Here is a 13794-nt window from a genome sequence, read left to right on the forward strand (position 1 = left end):
AGACCAGAGCCCTATTCCCTATATAGTGCACTACTTTAGACCAGAACCCTATTCCCTATATAGTGGCACTACTATAGACCAGAGCCCTATTCCCTATATAGTGGCACTACTATAGACCAGAGCCCTATTCCCTATATAGTGGTACTACTTTAGACCAGAGCCCTATTCCCTATATAGTGGTACTACTATAGACTGACCAGAGCCCTATACCCTATATATAGTGCACTACCTTAGACCAGAGCCCTATGGCACCCTGTCCCCTATATTGTGCTCTGGTTTAAAGTAGTGCACTATTTTGGGTGCCATCTGATAAGCAGCCGTCATGAAACCATGGTTGTTACCGCTCTCCTCTCTCTCTCTCCTGTCCTGGCCACTAGGGGGCGATCATTCCTCAGTCACCACATGTCCGCCTTGGGGATCAGTAGGAGGTCACGGCTCTTTAACAAGGCTGGTTCCATCTCTGAGGAACCTGCTCCTTCTGCCTCTCGAGCCGCAAGCAGGTCTGACTACACCTCCATCACCCTCTCGATCTCTCTGGGTCTCTCTCTCTCTCGATCTCTCTGGGTCTCTCTCTCTCGATCTCTCTGGGTCTCTCTCTCTCGATCTCTCTGGGTCTCTCTCTCTCGATCTCTCTGGGTCTCTCTCTCTCTCTCTGGGTCTCTCTGGGTCTCTCTCTCTCGATCTCTCTGGGTCTCTCTCTCTCTCGATCTCTCTGGGTCTCTCTCTCTCTCGATCTCTCTGGGTCTCTCTCTCTCTCGATCTCTCTGGGTCTCTCTCTCTGGGTCTCTCTGGGTCTCTCTCTCTCGATCTCTCTGGGTCTCTCTCTCTCTGGGTCTCTCTCTCTCTGGGTCTCTCTGGGTCTTTCTTTCTGGGTCTTTCTCTCTCGATCTCTCTGGGTCTTTCTTTCTGGGTCTTTCTCTCTCGATCTCTCTGGGTCTTTCTCTCTCGATCTCTCTGGGTCTTTCTCTCTCGGTCTTTCTCTCTCGATCTCTCTGGGTCTTTCTCTCTCGATCTCTCTGGGTCTTTCTCTCTCGATCTCTCTGGGTCTTTCTCTCTGGGTCTTTCTCTCTGGGTCTTTCTCTCTGGGTCGTTCCCTCTGGGTTTTTCTCTCTGGGTCGGTCTCTCTGGGTCTCTCTCTCTCTCTGGGTCGGTCTCTCTGGGTCTCTCTCTCTCTCTCTGGGTCGGTCTCACTGGATCTCTCTCTCTGGATCTCTGGATCTCTCTCTCTGGATCTCTGGGTCTCTGTCTCTCTCTGGGTCTCTGTCTCTCTCTAGGTCTCTGTCTCTCTCTGGGTCTCTGTCTCTCTCTCTGGGTCTCTCTCTCTCTGGGTCTCTCTCTCTCGGTCTCTCTCTCTCTGTCTCTCTCTCTCTCTCTCTCTCTCTCTCTCTCTCTCTCTCTCTCTGTCTCTCTGTCTCTTTCTCTGGATCTCTCATTCATTCACGTACTCACCATCTCATTGACTCACTCATGTTTCTACTGTGGTAAAGTCCATGAGAGCTTCCTGAGAACCTTGGACCACAGAGGTCTGACTAATTAAAGTGGCAGTGAAAGGAGAGGATCCGTCTTAACTCACTGAAGAGGGCTTGTGCCCTGCTCTCGCCTGGTCTGACTCCCAAATGGCACTCTGTTCTCTAAATAGTGCACTACTTTTAACCAGAGCCCTATAGGGAATAGAGTGCCATTTGGGATGCAGACCCAGAGAGAGCCATGGTACACGGTCTGGGTTCGAAATGGCACCCTTTTCCCTTTGGGCTCTGGTCTAAAGTAGTGCACTACATAAGGGAATATGGTGCAATTTGGGACGTAAACCCTGCTCTGTGCTTTAACACAGCTGAAGAAAAGCACTTAGTTCATCCTTTCTCTTAGATGATGTCAGCCTGGACATCAGGTATTCAGGATTCAGTAATGTTGTCAGCCTGGACACAGGTATTCAGGAGAGGACCGGTTCAGTAATGTTGTCTGGTGATGTCAGCCTGGACAACAGGTATTCAGGAGAGGACCGGTTCAGTAATGTTGTCTGGTGACGTCAGCCTGGACAACAGGTATTCAGGAGAGGACCGGTTCAGTAATGTTGTCTGGTGACGTCAGCCTGGACAACAGGTATTCAGGAGAGGACCGGTTCAGTAATGTTGTCTGGTGATGTCAGCCTGGACAACAGGTATTCAGGAGAGGACCGGTTCAGTAATGTTGTCTGGTGATGTCAGCCTGGACAACAGGTATTCAGGAGAGGACCGGTTCAGTAATGTTGTCTGGTGATGTCAGCCTGGACAACAGGTATTCAGGAGAGGACCGGTTCAGTAATGTTGTCTGGTGACGTCAGCCTGGACAACAGGTATTCAGGAGAGGACCGGTTCAGTAATGTTGTCTGGTGATGTCAGCCTGGACAACAGGTATTCAGGAGAGGACCGGTTCAGTAATGTTGTCTGGTGATGTCAGCCTGGACAACAGGTATTCAGGAGAGGACCGGTTCAGTAATGTTGTCTGGTGATGTCAGCCTGGACACGAGGTATTCAGGAGAGGACCGGTTCAGTAATGTTGTCTGGTGACGTCAGCCTGGACAACAGGTATTCAGGAGAGGACCGGTTCAGTAATGTTGTCTGGTGATGTCAGCCTGGACAACAGGTATTCAGGAGAGGACCGGTTCAGTAATGTTGTCTGGTGACGTCAGCCTGGACAACAGGTATTCAGGAGAGGACCGGTTCAGTAATGTTGTCTGGTGAGTCCCTGGACAACAGGTATTCAGGAGAGGACCGGTTCAGTAATGTTGTCTGGTGACGTACAACAGGTATTCAGGAGAGGACCGGTTCAGTAATGTTGTCTGGTGATGTCAGCCTGGACACGAGGTATTCAGGAGAGGACCGGTTCAGTAATGTTGTCTGGTGATGTCAGCCTGGACAACAGGTATTCAGGAGAGGACCGGTTCAGTAATGTTGTCTGGTGATGTCAGCCTGGACACGAGGTATTCAGGAGAGGACCGGTTCTGATGTTGTCTGGTGATGTCAGCCTGGACAACAGGTATTCAGGAGAGGACCGGTTCAGTAATGTTGTCTGGTGATGTCAGCCTGGACAACAGGTATTCAGGAAGGACCAAATGTTGTCAGCCTGGACAACAGGTATTCAGTTCAGTAATGTTGTCTGGTGACGTCAGCCTGGACAACAGGTATTCAGGAGAGGACCAGTAATGTTGTCAGCCTGGACAACAGGTATTCAGGAGAGGACTTCAGTAATGTTGTCTGGTGAGTCAGCCTGGACAACAGGTATTCAGGAGAGGACCGGTTCAGTAATGTTGTCTGGTGATGTCAGCCTGGACAACAGGTATTCAGTCACCGGTTCAGTAATGTTGTCTAATGTCAGCCTGGACATCAGGTATTCAGGAGAGGACAGATACTAGTTCAGTCACTAGCTAGTTAAACCAGTCTCTAGATACTAGTTCAGTCACTAGCTAGTTAAACCAGTCTCTAGATACTAGTTCAGTCACTAGCTAGTTAAACCAATGTCTCTCGATTCTAGTTCAGTCACTAACTAGCTAAACCAATGTCTCTAGATACTAGTTCAGTCACTAACTAGCTAAACCAATGTCCCTAGATACTAGTTCAGTCACTAGCTAGCTAAACCAATGTCTCTCGATACTAGTTCAGTCACTAACTAGCTAAACCAATGTCCCTAGATACTAGTTCAGTCACTAGCTAGCTAAACCAATGTCTCTCGATACTAGTTCAGTCACTAACTAGTTAAACCAATGTCTCTAGATACTAGTTCAGTCACTAACTAGTTAAACCAATGTGTCTAGATACTAGTTCAGTCACTAGCTAGTTAAACCAGTCTCTAGATACTAGTTCAGTCACTAGCTAGTTAAACCAGTCTCTAGATACTAGTTCAGTCACTAGCTAGTTAAACCAGTCTCTAGATACTAGTTCAGTCACTAGCTAGTTAAACCAGTCTCTAGATACTAGTTCAGTCACTAGCTAGTTAAACCAGTCTCTAGATAGTTCAGTCACTAGCTAGCTAAACCAATGTCTCTCGATACTAGTTCAGTCACTAACTAGTTAAACCAATGTCTCTAGATACTAGTTCAGTCACTAGCTAGTTAAACCAGTCTCTAGATACTAGTTCAGTCACTAGCTAGTTAAACCAATGTCTCTAGATACTAGTTCAGTCACTAGCTAGCTAAACCAATGTCTCTCGATACTAGTTCAGTCACTAACTAGTTAAACCAATGTCTCTCGATACTAGTTCAGTCACTAGCTAGTTAAACCAATGTCTCTAGATACTAGTTCAGTCACTAGCTAGTTAAACCAATGTCTCTAGATACTAGTTCAGTCACTAACTAGTTAAACCAATGTCTCTAGATACTAGTTCAGTCACTAGCTAGTTAAACCAGTCTCTAGATACTAGTTCAGTCACTAGCTAGTTAAACCAGTCTCTAGATACTAGTTCAGTCATTAACTAGTTAAACCAATGTTTACTAGTTAAAACTAGTTAAGGACACCCTCCGCTGTGACTGACATCATGTGTGAGGGCTCACAGTCCCACACACTGACAACCTGACGCTGCTGGAAAAACAGCTATTCTGTCTCGTAGAAACGATGAGGCACTCACTCTCTCTCTCACACATACACTCACTCACTTACTCACTCTCTCTCTCACACATACACACTCACTCACTTACTCACACTCTCTCACTCACTCACTCTCTCTCACACATACACTCACTCACTCTCTCTCTCACATACACTCACACTCTCTCTCACACATACACTCACACTCTCTCTCACATACACACTCACTCTCTCTCTCACATACACACTCACACTCTCTCTCACACATACTCTCACTCTCTCTCTCACACATACACTCACTCTCTCTCTCTCACACATACACTCACTCTCTCTCTCACACATACACTCACTCTCTCTCTCTCACACATACACTCACTCTCTCTCTCTCACACATACACTCACACTCTCTCACACATACTCTCACTCTCTCTCACACATACTCACTCTCTCTCTCTCACACATACACTCACTCACTCTCTCTCACACATACACTCACTCTCTCTCTCACACATACACTCACTCTCTCTCTCTACACATACACTCACTCTCTCTCTCACACATACACTCACTCTCTCTCTCTCACACATACACTCACTCACTCTCTCTCACACATACACTCACTCACTCTCTCTCACACATACACACTCACTCACTCTCTCTCACACATACACACACTCACTCACTCTCTCTCACACATACACTCACTCACTCACTCTCTCTCACACATACACTCACTCACTCACTCTCTCTCACACATACACTCACTCACTCACTCTCTCTCTCTCACACATACTCACTCACTCACTCTCTCTCACACACACTCACTCACTCTCTCTCACACATACACTCACTCACTCTCTCTCTCTAACACATACACACTCACTCACTCTCTCTCTCTCACACATACTCACTCACTCACTCTCTCTCTCACACATACTCACTCACTCTCTCTCTCTCACACATACACACTCACTCTCTCTCTCTCACACATACACACTCACTCTCTCTCTCTCACACATACACACTCACACTCTCTCTCACACATACACACTCACTCTCTCTCTCTCACACATACACACTCACTCTCTCTCTCTCACACATACACACTCACTCTCTCTCTCACACATACACTCACTCACTCTCTCTCTCACACATACACACTCACTCTCTCTCACACATACACACTCACTCTCTCTCTCTCACACATACACACTCACTCTCTCTCTCTCACACATACACACTCACTCTCTCTCTCTCACACATACACACTCACTCTCTCTCTCTCACACATACACACTCACTCTCTCTCTCTCACACATACACACTCACTCTCTCTCTCTCACACATACACACTCACTCTCTCTCTCACATACACTCACTCACTCTCTCTCTCACACATACACACTCACACTCTCTCTCACACATACACACTCACACTCTCTCTCTCACACATACACACTCACTCTCTCTCTCTCACACATACACACTCACTCTCTCTCTCTCACACATACACACTCACTCTCTCTCTCTCACACATACACACTCACTCTCTCTCTCTCACACATACACACTCACTCTCTCTCTCACACATACACACTCACTCTCTCTCTCACACATACACACTCACTCACTCACTCACTCTCTCTCTCACACATACACACTCACTCACTCACTCACTCTCTCTCTCACACACACACACACTCACACTTTGTCTCTCTCTGCACCCCCTTGTTTTGGAGCCCTGTCTCAGAGGAGTAACAGGAGACGCTGAAGTGTGTTGTGTACCGCTGTTGCCTTGGCAACCCTTGCTCCTCACTCTCTCCCTCTGTGTGTGTGTGTTTCCCTCCCGCCCGTCGGCCCGTCCTCAGCCCGTCTCCTACTGACTTGGCTGGCCCTGAGAAGCAACAGCAGCCCCAGATGGTCCCGGAGCAACACGGGAACAAGACGGAGAGGAACACCTTCAGGTGAGGACTGATACTGAACCTCTCAGAGACCAGGGGGGCAGGGGGGGGCAGAGACCGGGGGGCAGAGACCGGGAGGGGGGGACCGGAGAAGCAACAGCAGCCCCAGATGGTCCCGGAGCAACACGGGAACAAGACGGAGAGGAACACCTTCAGGTGAGGACTGATACTGATCCTCTCAGAGACCAGGGGGGCAGAGACAGGGGGGGGGGCAGAGACAGGGGGGGGGGGGCAGAGACAGGGGGGCAGAGACAGGGGGGGGCCCTGAGAAGCAACAGCAGCCCCAGATGGTCCCGGAGCAACACGGGAACAAGACGGAGAGGAACACCTTCAGGTGAGGACTGATACTGAACCTCTCAGAGACCAGGGGGGACAGAGACGGGGGGGGGGAACAGAGACCGGGGGGGGGGACAGAGACCGGGGGGGGACGACAGAGCCTGGGGGGGGACAGAGACCGGGGGGGACGACAGAGCCTGGGGGGGACAGAGACCGGGGGCAGAGACAGGGGGGGGGGCCCTGAGAAGCAACAGCAGCCCCAGATGGTCCCGGAGCAACACGGGAACAAGACGGAGAGGAACACCTTCAGGTGAGGACTGATACTGATCCTCTCAGAGACCAGGGGGGACAGAGACCGGGAGGGGGCAGAGACCGGGAGGGGGGGACCGGAGAAGCAACAGCAGCCCCAGATGGTCCCGGAGCAACACGGGAACAAGACGGAGAGGAACACCTTCAGGTGAGGACTGATACTGAACCTCTCAGAGACCAGGGGGGGACAGAGACCGGGGGGACAGAGACCGGGGGGGACAGAGACCGGGGGACAGGGACCGGGGGGGGGCAGAGACAGGGGGGGACAGAGACAGGGGGGGACGACAGAGCCTGGGGGGGACAGAGACCGGGGGGACGACAGAGCCTGGGGGGGGACAGAGACCGGGGGGGCAGAGACAGGGGGGGACAGAGACAGGGGGGGGACAGAGCCTGGGGGGACAGAGACCGGGGGGACAGGGACCGGGGGCAGAGACAGGGGGGGGACAGAGACACGGGGGGGGACAGAGACAGGGGGGGGGGGACAGAGACACGGGGGGGACAGAGACCGGGGGAGGGACAGAGACCGGGGGGGGACCGAGACTCGGGGGGAACAGAGGGGGGGACAGAGACCAGGACGTTTATCAGCGTGTGGGATGGATGGGAGATTATATACCTGCTGAGGGTCACTGTTGTTATGATGAAAGCAGGGGGGAGGATATACCTTCCAGTGTTGTTTCACTAATAATAGTAGCCATCACACATTGTTATAGATAACCTTCACCAGTGTTTGGGAGTGTGGTGACTAGTATATTATTTGAGATGCCTGATGTCCACCATTGAGCTTTAAATCCGCTGCTGTTTTGGATGGACAACCAGCTCACTGACATGAAAACATTTGTTGGTGACTATTTTAAGAGACATCGTCATTGGTCTTCAACCTCCCTTTGTTTCTGCTAGATGTTACACACAGTGAGTGTCTAATGGTCATGGTTTGTATCATTGACTCTACATCATCTTTACTGAATTAGCAGTCTTAACTTTCCTCTCTATTCATGTCAGCTTTGTCTCGGACTCTCTCTCCCCCTTCTGTATGTTTCTCTCCCTCTTTCCTCTTCTTTTTTTCCCTCTCTCTCTTCTCTTCTCTCCTGTCCTCCTCCTTCCCCTCTCTCCTGTCCTCCTCCTTCCCCTCTCTCCTGTCCTCCTCCTTCCCCTCTCTCCTGTCCTCCTCCTTCCCCTCTCTCCTGTCCTCCTCCTTCCCCTCTCTCCTGTCCTCCTCCTTCCCCTCTCTCTCCTGTCCTCCTCCTTCCCCTCTCTCCTGTCCTCCTCCTTCCCCTCTCCTGTCCTCCTCCTTCCCCTCTCTCCTGTCCTCCTCCTTCCCCTCTCTCCTGTCCTCCTCCTTCCCCTCTCTCCTGTCCTCCTCCTTTCCCTCTCTCCTGTCCTCCTCCTTTCCCCTCTCTCCTGTCCTCCTCCTTCCCCTCTCTCCTGTCCTCCTCCTTCCCTCTCTCTCCTGTCCTCCTCCTTCCCCTCTCTCCTGTCCTCCTCCTTCCCCTCTCCCTGTCCTCCTCCTTCCCCTCTCTCCTGTCCTCCTCCTTCCCTGTCCTCCTCCTTCTCCTGTCCTCCTCCTTCTCCTGTCCTCCTCCTTCTCATGTCCTCCTCCTTCTCCTGTCCTCCTCCTTCTCCTGTCCTCCTCCTTTCTCCCTCTCTCCTGTCCTCCTCCTTCCCCTCTCTCCTGTCCTCCTCCTTTCTCCTCTCCTGTCCTCCTCCTTCCCCTCTCTCCTGTCCTCCTCCTTCCCCTCTCTCCTGTCCTCCTCCTTCCCCTCTCCCTGTCCTCCTCCTTTCCCCTCTCTCCTGTCCTCCTCCTTCCCCTCTCTCCTGTCCTCCTCCTTCCCCTCTCTCCTGTCCTCCTCCTTCCCCTCTCTCCTGTCCTCCTCCTTCTCCTGTCCTCCTCCTTCTCCTGTCCTCCTCCTTCTCCCTGTCCTCCTCCTTCTCCTCTCTCCTGTCCTCCTCCTTCTCCTGTCCTCCTCCTTCCCCTCTCTCCTGTCCTCCTCCTTTCTCCTCTCCTCCTCCTTCATAATGTCTGGTTGCCATCCTGATCTCTTTCCTTGCTGTTGTGGTTGCCCAAAATTCCTCCCTCCCTCCCTCCCTCTCCTTGTGCAGCTCTGAGCAGGCCAGCCACAGTGCCGTTTGGTGAGTAGCCCTCTGCACGGCCAAAGAATGTGACTTTCTGTGAGGTGCTGTTGTGATTTTAAATCATTATGATAGTTAGTCATTTAAAGGAATGAGAGACAGAGAGCGAGTGGGAACGAGATGGGGAAGAGAGGAGGGAAGATGGAGGGAGGAAGAGGGGGAGGGATGAAGCATGGATGAGAAGGGAGGGAGGGAGGCGCCACGCTGTTCAGACTTCCTGACAACAACCAACAGATGGACCCGTCAATTCAAATCCCCAATTAGAGACTTCTATTCAGGCCTTATGTAAGAGGGCTGTCACTGGTACGCTAGCTTTATAGCTAAAGAGGTTTACCATATTCTGGTACGTTAGCTTTATAGCTAAAGAGGTTTACCATATTCTGGTTTAGCTTTATAGCTAAAGAGGGTTACCATATTCTGGTACGTTAGCTAAAGAGGTTTACCATATTCTGGTACGTTAGCTTTATAGCTAAAGAAGGTTACCATATTCTGGTACGTTAGCTTTATAGCTAAAGAGGTTTACCATATTCTGGTACGTTAGCTTTATAGCTAAAGAGGGTTACCATATTCTGGTACGTTAGCTAAAGAGGTTTACCATATTCTGGTACGTTAGCTGCATAGCTAAAGAGGGTTACCATATTCTGGTACTTTAGCTGCATAGCTAAAGAGGGTTACCATATTCTGGTACGTTAGCTTTATAGCTAAAGAGGTTTACCATATTCTGGTACGTTAGCTTTATAGCTAAAGAGGTTACCATATTCTGGTACGTTAGCTTTATAGCTAAAGAGGTTTACCATATTCTGGTACGTTAGCTTTATAGCTAAAGAGGTTACCATATTCTGGTACGTTAGCTAAAGAGGTTTACCATATTCTGGTACGTTAGCTTTATAGCTAAAGAAGGTTACCATATTCTGATACGTTAGCTAAAGAGGTTTACCATATTCTGGTACGTTAGCTTTATAGCTAAAGAGGGTTACCATATTCTGGTGCGTTAGCTTTATAGCTAAAGAGGGTTACCATATTCTGGTACTTTAGCTGCATAGCTAAAGAGGGTTACCATATTCTGGTACGTTAGCTGCATAGCTAAAGAGGGTTACCATATTCTGGTACGTTAGCTGCATAGCTAAAGAGGGTTACCATATTCTGGTACGTTAGCTGCATAGCTAAAGAGGTTTACCATATTCTGGTACGTTAGCTGCATAGCTAAAGAGGGTTACCATATTCTGGTACGTTAGCTTTATAGCTAAAGAGGGTTACCATATTCTGGTACGTTAGCTTTATAGCTAAAGAGGTTTACCATATTCTGGTACGTTAGCTGCATAGCTAAAGAGGGTTACCATATTCTGGTACGTTAGCTTTATAGCTAAAGAGGTTTACCATATTCTGGTACGTTAGCTGCATAGCTAAAGAAGGTTACCATATTCTGGTACGTTAGCTGCATAGCTAAAGAGGTTTACCATATTCTGGTACGTTAGCTGCATAGCTAAAGAGGGTTACCATATTCTGGTACGTTAGCTTTATAGCTAAAGAGGTTTACCATATTCTGGTACGTTAGCTTTATAGCTAAAGAGGTTTACCATATTCTGGTACGTTAGCTTTATAGCTAAAGAGGTTTACCATATTCTGGTACGTTAGCTTTATAGCTAAAGAGGTTTACCATATTCTGGTACGTTAGCTGCATAGCTAAAGAGGGTTACCATATTCTGGTACGTTAGCTTTATAGCTAAAGAGGTTTACCATATTCTGTCACTGTGTACAGTATCTCAAATCAAATCATTTTTTGTTGTTGTTGTTGTTGTTTATGTGACAAATAATTTGATTTGAGATACTGTACACAGTGACAGAATATGGTAACCCTCTTTAGCTGTAAAGCTGAGCTGAAATGGTATAACATACAATATAAATGATTGTAACGCCCCATTCTGTTGATGGAACCATATAGGGCAAAAGGTTTAATACGCGAGCAAGAGTGATTCTGGCAACGGGTGAAACAACAGTGGAAAAATGCTTTGCTACGCTGCTCCAGTTTTCAGCTATTTTCTTTCCCTGGCCTGCCTCTGTTTCTGTTCAGATGTTTAAACCCTCTCTTCTCTTTCCATGGCCTGCCTCTGTTTCTGTTCAGACCCTCTCTTCTCTTTCCCTGGCCTGCCTCTGTTTCTGTTCAGATCCTCTCTTCTCTTTCCCTGGCCTGCCTCTGTTTCTGTTCAGACCCTCTCTTCTCTTTCCCTGGCCTGCCTCTGTTTCTGTTCAGATGTTTAAACCCTCTCTTCTCTTTCCCTGGCCTGCCTCTGTTTCTGTTCAGATCCTCTCTTCTCTTTCCCTGGCCTGCCTCTGTTTCTGTTCAGACCCTCTCTTCTCTTTCCCTGGCCTGCCTCTGTTTCTGTTCAGACCCTCTCTTCTCTTTCCCTGGCCTGCCTCTGTTTCTGTTCAGACCCTCTCTTCTCTTTCCCTGGCCTGCCTCTGTTTCTGTTCAGACCCTCTCTTCTCTTTCCCTGGCCTGCCTCTGTTTCTGTTCAGATGTTTAAACCCTCTCTTCTCTTTCCCTGGCCTGCCTCTGTTTCTGTTCAGATCCTCTCTTCTCTTTCCCTGGCCTGCCTCTGTTTCTGTTCAGACCCTCTCTTCTCTTTCCCTGGCCTGCCTCTGTTTCTGTTCAGATCCTCTCTTCTCTTTCCCTGGCCTGCCTCTGTTTCTGTTCAGACCCTCTCTTCTCTTTCCCTGGCCTGCCTCTGTTTCTGTTCAGACCCTCTCTTCTCTTTCCCTGGCCTGCCTCTGTTTCTGTTCAGACCCTCTCTTCTCTTTCCCTGGCCTGCCTCTGTTTCTGTTCAGATCCTCTCTTCTCTTTCCCTGGCCTGCCTCTGTTTCTGTTCAGACCCTCTCTTTCCCCTGGCCTGCCTCTGTTTCTGTTCAGACCCTCTCTTCTCTTTCCCTGGCCTGCCTCTGTTTCTGTTGACCCTCTCTTCTCTTTCCCTGGCCTGCCTCTGTTTCTGTTCAGATCCTCTCTTCTCTTTCCCTGGCCTGCCTCTGTTTCTGTTCAGATGTTTAAACCCTCTCTTCTCTTTCCCTGGCCTGCCTCTGTTTCTGTTCAGATCCTCTCTTCTCTTTCCCTGGCCTGCCTCTGTTTCTGTTCAGATCCTCTCTTCTCTTTCCCTGGCCTGCCTCTGTTTCTGTTCAGACCCTCTCTTCTCTTTCCCTGGCCTGCCTCTGTTTCTGTTCAGATGTTTAAACCCTCTCTTCTCTTTCCCTGGCCTGCCTCTGTTTCTGTTCAGATCCTCTCTTCTCTTTCCCTGGCCTGCCTCTGTTTCTGTTCAGACCCTCTCTTCTCTTTCCCTGGCCTGCCTCTGTTTCTGTTCAGACCCTCTTTCTCTTTCCCTGGCCTGCCTCTTTTCTGTTCAGATCCTTTCTCTTTCCCTGGCCTGCCTCTGTTTCTGTTCAGACCCTCTCTTCTCTTTCCCTGGCCTGCCTCTGTTTCTGTTCAGATCCTCTCTTCTCTTTCCCTGGCCTGCCTCTGTTTCTGTTCAGACCCTCTCTTCTCTTTCCCTGGCCTGCCTCTGTTTCTGTTCAGACGTTTAAACCCTCTCTTCTCTTTTAAAGCTGAACTATGTCACCTTTTGGCTTACCTGACCAAATTTCACATAGCAATATGAGTTATAGATCTGTCATTCTCATTGAAAGTCTAAGAAGTGTCAGATCTGTTCTATTCGTGCTATTTTTATTCTGCTTCCCATTCTTCGTTTTTTACTTTCGTTTTTGTACACCAGCTTCAAACAGCTGAAAATACAATATTTTTGGGGTTATTGAAAGTATATTTCACAGCAGTTTAGATGGTACAAGGACTGTACTGTAGAGGTTTAAACTAATGTTATCTCCCCAGCCCAGAGGACGGTACTGTAGAGGTTTAAACTAATGTTATCTCCCCAGCCCAGCGGACTGTACTGTAGAGGTTTAAACTAATGTTATCTCCCCAGCCCAGAGGACTGTACTGTAGAGGTTTAAACTAATGTTATCTCCCCAGCCCAGAGGACTGTACTGTAGAGGTTTAAACTAATGTTATCTCCCCAGCCCAGAGGACTGTACTGTAGAGGTTTAAACTAATGTTATCTCCCCAGCCCAGAGGACGGTACTGTAGAGGTTTAAACTAATGTTATCTCCCCAGCCCAGCGGACGGTACTGTAGAGGTTTAAACTAATGTTATCTCCCCAGCCCAGAGGACTGTACTGTAGAGGTTTAAACTAATGTTATCTCCCCAGCCCAGAGGACTGTACTGTAGAGGTTTAAACTAATGTTATCTCCCCAGCCCAGAGGACGGTACTGTAGAGGTTTAAACTAATGTTATCTCCCCAGCCCAGAGGACTGTACTGTAGAGGTTTAAACTAATGTTATCTCCCCAGCCCAGAGGACTGTACTGTAGAGGTTTAAACTAATGTTATCTCCCCAGCCCAGCGGACTGTACTGTAGAGGTTTAAACTAATGTTATCTCCCCAGCCCAGAGGACTGTACTGTAGAGGTTTAAACTAATGTTATCTCCCCAGCCCAGAGGACGGTACTGTAGAGGTTTAAACTAA

The 13794-nt window shown here is 48.9% G+C and overlaps 1 protein-coding gene across 1 annotated transcript in view; it reads left to right on the forward strand.

The window, feature by feature from the left end:
- LOC135552141 (FH1/FH2 domain-containing protein 1-like) overlaps window positions 1-13794 on the forward strand; it is a 186217-nt gene that overhangs the window by 129068 nt on the left and 43355 nt on the right. The window contains 5 exon segments of the mRNA XM_064983581.1: window positions 378-500; window positions 6428-6523; window positions 6557-6676; window positions 6888-7106; window positions 7140-7253. Coding sequence (XP_064839653.1) covers window positions 378-500; window positions 6428-6523; window positions 6557-6676; window positions 6888-7106; window positions 7140-7253 — 672 coding nt within the window.

Source organism: Oncorhynchus masou, chromosome 2 (assembly GCF_036934945.1).
Source record: "Oncorhynchus masou masou isolate Uvic2021 chromosome 2, UVic_Omas_1.1, whole genome shotgun sequence".
NCBI lineage: Eukaryota > Metazoa > Chordata > Actinopteri > Salmoniformes > Salmonidae > Oncorhynchus > Oncorhynchus masou.